General features: G+C 34.6%; 1 protein-coding gene across 3 annotated transcripts in view; it reads left to right on the top strand.

The window, feature by feature from the left end:
* LOC108978317 (protein sax-3) overlaps positions 1-7,738 on the top strand; it is a 224,234-nt gene that overhangs the window by 207,939 nt on the left and 8,557 nt on the right. For 2 of the 3 annotated variants that reach the window (XM_018948536.1, XM_018948534.1), the window contains exons 15-19: positions 2,570-2,691; positions 3,819-3,971; positions 5,792-6,113; positions 6,707-6,927; positions 7,028-7,244. In XM_018948536.1, coding sequence (XP_018804081.1) covers positions 2,570-2,691; positions 3,819-3,971; positions 5,792-6,113; positions 6,707-6,927; positions 7,028-7,244 — 1,035 coding nt within the window. The remainder of the gene's footprint in view (positions 1-2,569; positions 2,692-3,818; positions 3,972-5,791; positions 6,114-6,706; positions 6,928-7,027; positions 7,245-7,738) is intronic. The other variant, XM_018948535.1, reaches the window with a different exon arrangement.

Genomic DNA, 7,738 nt, shown 5'->3' with positions numbered 1-7,738 from the left:
CCGTTATACAAATGAAAAGCTAATTCGGTGAATTTATTTTCAGAAACGTAGTTTTGCTATGCAGTGGCTTAATTATGTGGTCATGTAAAGGTGTAAGGCCCAATTAGGTTATTAACCAACATCGACCATATTCTTCGTATTAAGGTAGAACACAACTTCTTGTTTGAGATCTGGTTACACGTAAATAAGAGCTTTTCAAAGTTAACTCCAAAAATTGGAATAGACACCATCGAATCTCGAAATTGGTCTTATTGTAAAACTTTATAATTAATAGTATCATGATATTGACGGAAATAATGCGACTTTTCAGCCTATTTCATTGGTGTATAATAATTATCTTTTTCCAAGAATATTACGAATCAAGACAGCTCTTTCAAGATGAAATTTTGAAAAATATTGCGCTGATTTATTTCGTATTGATATCGTTTTCAAAGTGTTTAAATGATATTTGTGCTGATATGTTCAGTTATATTGCAAGTCTTGATTCACAAAAACTTATTAAGTATAATCTAATACTTCATTTAGTAGAACCTGATCTCACGAAAATTAGATTTTCACGTATTACAAATCTTTATTGTCTCTGAGATTATTATCCAAGGCCTCCAGCTACGAATAGAACAGCTCTTACGGCTTTCAGTGAATTTTTATGTTTGGTTATGAGTTTGGCTGATTTTTGAAGCAACATTTATCAATGATACCGTGATCGTGGTTCCATTGGAAATACAAGATTGCAATCAAACTCGTTTTTCAATTTTTTTCGTTAGTAATATACTTCAACCTTTAAAAGCTTATTAATATATATGTGTCAAAAATAATTCAAATTCTATACACACATGTCAAACAAAAAAATATTTGTAAGTGGTTTACAGTTAGTTTAAAATAATATATTTACTTGCATTATTCACAAACATCAACACCTGTGCTCTAAAAATGCCACAGAAGAGTGATAATAAATACAAACATGAATAAATATATGCAACACTGTTGTTGTATTTCTATTTACGCACAGCATAGATATTTACTTAGAGACCACACTATTTATTTTTAATAACTGCACTAACTGCATAAATGCTGTAGTATCAGCATTATCATTCGCACTAAAAACTAAAATATCAAAGGATATTTGCAATAAAAGCAACACAAGCAGAAGCATATAAACAAAAACAATACTGCTAAGGATTGCGAAATGCGTAAAAATATGCGGAAATAAAACATGTTAAGCTTTGCAATTATTTGCTGAAAAGCGCCGGCTTAACACATATAATCAAAGCGAATGAAAATATTTGCAGAGCTTAAAATTTATACTTTTTGCGAGCACACGCTGAAGACTAACGCAAAACTACCCAAAACGGGGAAGTAAAACTTTAATTTCAAATATTTAATTGGTCAAATATTTTATCTAAAACATGAATGTGAATGCCGCTTTCAAAAAACACTATAAAGCAAATACTACAACAAGCAAATAAATATATCAATACAGGTACAAAGCAAAAAACAACAAGCGACGCAGAAAAAGGTAAAGTAAATGCAGCTTACTAACGGAAATGCTGCTGAAAAAATAATCATAAATGCCTGTATGTAAGTTAACGTGTGCGTGTGCGCTTATAAATGAACGTGTGTGTGTGTTAGCATGACTTGGTGAGCGTGCGAGGCCAATAACCGCAACCACACACACGCACTTTTGCACGCTGGCACTGCCGTCACTGCCGGCAGCAAAAAAATTCAACATATACACATATACAAATATACATATTTCATGACATTTTCCACAGCAGTTTTTCCCGCGAAACACCAATTTTTTCGGTTGAGTCACTTTTTCTCCGCTATGCTGGTGCTCGCTGTTACTCACAGCGGCGCCTACACATATGCAACAACATTTCGTAGTGAGGCTTTTCATTATTAACAAGTTCGATGTGCTTACTGCCAGAGCTGCCATTTTAAAAGTACACAAGCATACTCTCAAAATCACATGTATTGTATATATACATATATATAAAGGGTGATTTTTTGAAGGTAAAGGAAAGTTTTGTTTTTAAAAAAAAAAAAAAAAAAAAAAAAAAATTGGAAACTAGCCAATGTTTTGACTTGATTAGTTTGAAATTTTTTGATAGAACAGAGTGGTTCATTGGTATAGCGTACTATAACACATTTTTTTTAGGGGTTAGCGTCACAAGACCGATCCATTGACATTCGCCAGAATCAAATAAAACTAGAAACTAGACAATATTTGACAGAATCAATTATAACTCGACTGCTTGATCTCCAAATATATATTATTTTGCTTATGAACTCGCGAAACCTGTAATGTGTCTCATCACTAATTTGTGTGAAAGCCTCTGTTAGTTTTCCTTACTGAATATGAGTTTTGGAACTGATTTTCAACGATTTTTCTAGCAATATCCATTGTCTAATGCAACTAAAAAACAATACTTGGACAGCGTTTTTGCCATTTATTAATTTTGGACATTTATTGTATCCAAAAAAACACCCTATACTAAGTAGTTATATTTGTTCGGTGTATACGAACAACTTTTTGAAACTTTTCGCTCTTCACTTGTGTTCATTACAGTGCCCTCTGCTCCGCCGGACAACATTCAAATTGGTATGTACAACCTGACAGCCGGTTGGGTGCGTTGGTCACCGCCACCGCCGCAGCATCACAACGGCAACTTGTTGGGCTATAAAATCGAGGTAAGTGCCGGTGTATTTAAAATTCGCTATTTTCACATATACATATATGTAAGGATATATGAAATTGCCATACTCCGGTAAATATTTTATTTTTTGTTTTCGCGTTTTACATAAGTATTCATTTTACTTTTTTTTATTTTAATTTTTTTCTATAAACTGCGCTCGCCAATGTAAATGTAATTTTGTGGCTGGACGAGTGTATAAAGTTTATGAAAATTTAATTTGAAAAACTTTTTTCTACACCATAGACACACATAACGGTATTATATGTTTCTATGATGCGGGTATTTTCTATTGAAATTTCAATAAGCAAGCGAAAAAAATGCCATGGACATATTAAAATCTGCAAATTAAATTTTCATGGTATTAAAATATTAAACGATTTTGCGCTTTTCGACTGTTGACAATATTTTCGTGATATCAAGCAGCAAGCGCTTTTTTCGCACAGAAAATTTTTGCTAATTAATTGGGGGAAATTGGCAAACCAAACAATATATGCATTTATTAGACTCCTTAATAGAATAGAAGGTTAATAAAAATTTATGAAAAAATTTATTTAAAAAAACTATAATATAATTAAAAAATTTTGAAAATAAATTTTAAATAACAAGCAAAAATTTAATTTTAATTTAAAATAGTAAATAAGCAAATATATTTTTTAGAACTTAATTTTTTATAATTAGGGGCACCTACACTGGTTAAGCTCAAGAAACAAGTTTATTAAAATATAAAAAAAAAATTAAATAACGTGCGTCAGCAATTGTGATCAAATTTAAAGGCTATATTTACAAATATTTTCTGAATTCACGTTAAAAATTTTGAAGCAAAACTAAAATATTTTTCAAGTTGCATACCTCGCGCACGGTGCTAAGGAAAGTTCAGTGTAGTTGCAGTGATTGCAGCCTTTCCCGTTGATGAAATCTAAAAAATTTTGTGTTTTTATTAAACTAAGACTTTTTTTTTTAAGATAAAACAATCAATTGTAAAATTGTAAAAAATATTAATTATTTTTTATGTAACTTATTTTATCTACAAACCTTCCGAATAACTTTAATCCTTAGTTTATTGAATCAAACATTTTTTTAATTAAACCACAACCAACGTTTTCTGAATTTTTCTTGAAATAGGTCACAGCAGGCACTACACTCAAGGTATTAGCAAATATGACTTTGAATGCAACAACCACTTCGGTGCTACTCAATAATCTTACCACCGGTGCTACATACAATGTGAGACTGAATTCGTACACGAAAGCGGGCGAAGGACCTTATGCAGAACCGGTAAGTCTAACGGTCATTCCAAAGATTCAATTCGGATGAACCGAAGATGTAATACCCTACACAAACTCAAAATATTCCCCGCAAGAACTTGGAATGTGGCTGGTCACTTTGTATATCAGCTATAGGCTATAGTGGTTCGATCTGAAAGAATTGTTTCAAGATGAAGCATTGTCTCGGGCAACAATCAATTGTCCAATAAAAAAGTTCTACACAAGAAAAATTGCTTTTGAGTGGTCAATTTGTATGGCAGCTATATGTTACAGTGGCCCAATTTGGGCAATTTGTTCGGATGTTTTACAGCTATCATAGACAATAATCTATGCCAAATTTCATGAAAATATATCATCAAGAAAAAGCGTCTTCCTTATAAAAACTTGGTTTTAAGTGGTCAAATCATATGGCAGCTATACGAGGTGTGTTCAAAAAGTATCGCGAATTTTGAATTTTCGCGGGATACGTATGTTCGAATTTCGAATTTTTTGTGGCGTTATGTTGGTACTCATCGCTCTTTCTTATGCCGAGAAGCTCGGACATTTTGAATGTTCATTTAATTGTTGACAGCTGCTTTGCCTGTACGTGTTTTGGAGCTTTTTCGATTTTTACCTATTCAAAAAAATGGATCAAAGAACCTGTATCAAATTTTGTGTGAAAAACGAAATTAAGTGCGCGAATGCATACCGAATGTTGACTGTGGCATACGAAGAAGCTACCTTGGACCGAAGCAACGTTTATCGGTGGTACAAAATATTCTCAGAAGGCCGAGAAGATGTGACAAAAATAGCTGCTCACACATCGTTGCTTGTGCGCGACTTTTTGGCCAAAAACAACACACWAATGATGCCGCAGCCACCGTATTCCCCAGATCTGGCCCCCTGTGACTTTTTCTTGTTCACTAAACTGAAGAGGCCCATGAAATGACAACGTTACGCTTCTCTTGACGAGATAAAGACTCGATGGCGTCTGGATGGAGCTGAAGAAGATAAAAAAAAATTATTTTTTGAAGTGCTTCGAAGATTGGAAAGACCGTTGGCACAAGTGTATAATATCTCATGGGGATTACTTTGAAGAGGACAAAATAGATATTCATGAATAAATAAATAATTTTTGAAAAAACACAATATTCGCGATACTTTTTGAACAGACCTCGTATTTTATAATGGTCCGATCTGAACAATTTCTTCAAAGATTAAATTATTGCCTAAAACAATAACCCATGCCAAATATCGTGCCAATATCTCGCCAAGTAACAAGGTCTCCATACAAGCACTTTGATCCGAGTGTTCAGTTAGTATGGCAGCTGTAAGCTATAGAGGTCCGATGTGTGAAATTTCTTGGAGGATTGCATCATTGTCTCGGAAAATTATTCATACCCAATTTCATGAAGATATCTCTTCAAATACATAGACTTGATTCCGAGCGTTCAGTTTATACGGCAGCTATATGCTTTAGTGGTTATCGGCTCCGATGCCGCTTCTAGGGGCATAAATGAGAAATGTGCATCATTTAGATCGATAACTACTAACCATTGACAAAAACGAAAGAAAAAAAACGGATCGTGAAAAGTTTGAGCATTACGAAATGATATTCACTAAATTTTTACAACTTCAGCTGTTTTTGTGACGTCACTTTAGCGTAAGTCTGACAAATATTACTGTATCATGGTTCATGCATTTTATAATATAATAATAATATTATTATATACATATTATTTATGTATTATAATTGATTCCACAGTTACAACATATATTTTAAAACAAAAATTTCTAATTCCACCCTTCCCTTCCATCTCTCTCTCTCTCTCTCTTTTGCATTCTCCTTAGGTCTCACTGTTTATGGATCCTACGCATTTGGTGCATCCGCCACGCGCACACCCTAGCGGTTCGCATAGCGGCATAGCCGGCAGTCACGGCCATCCAGCTGGTGCTGGTGTCGACGGTGGTCATTATGCTTATCATCCAGCTGGCATGCCGGACGATGCTGCCACCACCACTACACATCATAAATCAACGAATGTTGTACATCAAACTTGGTTTATGGTTTTGGTGATAGTCTTTCTACTGGTCATATTCTCGGTCACGGTCGGTGTAATGGTATTCTTTAAACGGCGCCACAAGCTCACCAAAGAGCTCGGACATTTAAGTGGTGAGTAGCGAGGATTTAAATATATGTTTTACAACTATTTTTAAGCAGCTACTGTCATTATATATTTCTGCTGCATATTTTCAAGTGTAAACATCTTTTTTTATTTTTTTTTTTATTATTTTTTTTTTTTTTATTGACAAGCATGCTTGCAGCAATCAATTTGTTATGAGAAAGTAGAAAAAATATTCGCTTGCTGCTTGCTCCATATTTTTCTCTCATTAAATCGTCAAACTTCATTACTGCAAAAGTTGTGTGCAGCAAAAATGTTGCAACATGCATTATATACACATACATACTCTTTGTATGTGTTCGTCGCTTGCGCTGCAATTAATTAAAATTTGTACGTGAAATTCCTCTTACATTCTCGCAAAATTAATTGTTGCCTCGTCTTTACTCATCTGCATTCGCGATTGCGTTAAATTCCATTTTATACTTCGCTTCATGCAAAAAGAAATCAAGTTGCACATAATATAAAAAAAAAATTTATATAATTTTAACGAGTCACTGAAAATTGTCTCCATTGCCATATTTCATCACCAAATTTGCATTTATTCTGCTTTGCCCACTCACTGTCATGCCTTTCGGCACTGCAGTAGTCAGCGCCAACGAAATTACCGCGCTGAACATTAACGGCAAGGACAGCCTGTGGATTGATCGCGGCTGGCGCACCACCGACACCGACAAGGACTCCGGCTTGAGCGAAACGAAGCTGCTATCGAATGCAAATAGTCAATCGAACTATACGTCCGATGGTGGCACCGACTATGCCGAAGTGGACACGCGCAACATGAGCACCTTCTACAATTGCCGCAAGGTGAGCAAAATATTTTTAAAATTTTTGTGCTAAAAGTGAAATTATGCACGGCATTCATTACTGCATTAACATTTTCTGCTTCCTCTTTTGTTCCACACAGAGTCCCGAGAATCCAACACCATATGCCACTACCATGATTGTGGGCGCTTCCTCTACAGAGACCACCTGCATGAAGACCTCCTCATCGAGCACTGATCAGGATTCGGGCACAAACTCACCACACTCCGACGGCAATGCACCACAGTGTGTGGGCGCTAATGCGCCTGGTGTGCCAATTGTGGGCAGCGGCAAGCACAACTACCATCCGTATCCGCCAGGTTAGTACCGTTTGTGTGTAAATACTTATAAGTTGTGTGTTGTGCTTTTTTTTTTTTTCTTTTGTTTCTCTTTCTTATATTTTATTTGGTTTACATGTTACATGCTTGATATGAATTTTTACTTATTTTCTTATAAATTATATTTTAAGTTCTTGTTTCATCTAGCGCTTCTATGTGCCATTTTCAATATTGTTCTCTTTTTTATTGAATTTTGTTTATCTTTTCACAAAAATTAAATGATTTAAGCTTCAGTTTGAGGTTGCAAAATCTTTTTACTTTTTTCTCAGCATTTACTTCACTATCTCTAATTGCTCTCTGTCAACTGATACTCTTTGTGACTTTTGAACTTTTAATTCTTTGCTTGCTATCATTTACTCTTCTTCCTTATGTTCTACTATCGGGTGATTTTTTTGAGGTTAGGATTTTCATGCATTAGTATTTGACAGATCACGTGGGATATCAGACATGGTGTCAAAGAGAAAGATGCTCAGTAT

This window comes from Bactrocera latifrons, unplaced genomic scaffold (genome assembly GCF_001853355.1).
Source record: "Bactrocera latifrons isolate USDA-ARS-PBARC rearing strain unplaced genomic scaffold, ASM185335v1 scaffold_12, whole genome shotgun sequence".
Lineage (NCBI taxonomy): Eukaryota > Metazoa > Arthropoda > Insecta > Diptera > Tephritidae > Bactrocera > Bactrocera latifrons.
The sequence above is the reverse complement of the archived record's forward strand: the minus strand, read 5'-3'. Positions and strand labels throughout refer to the sequence as shown.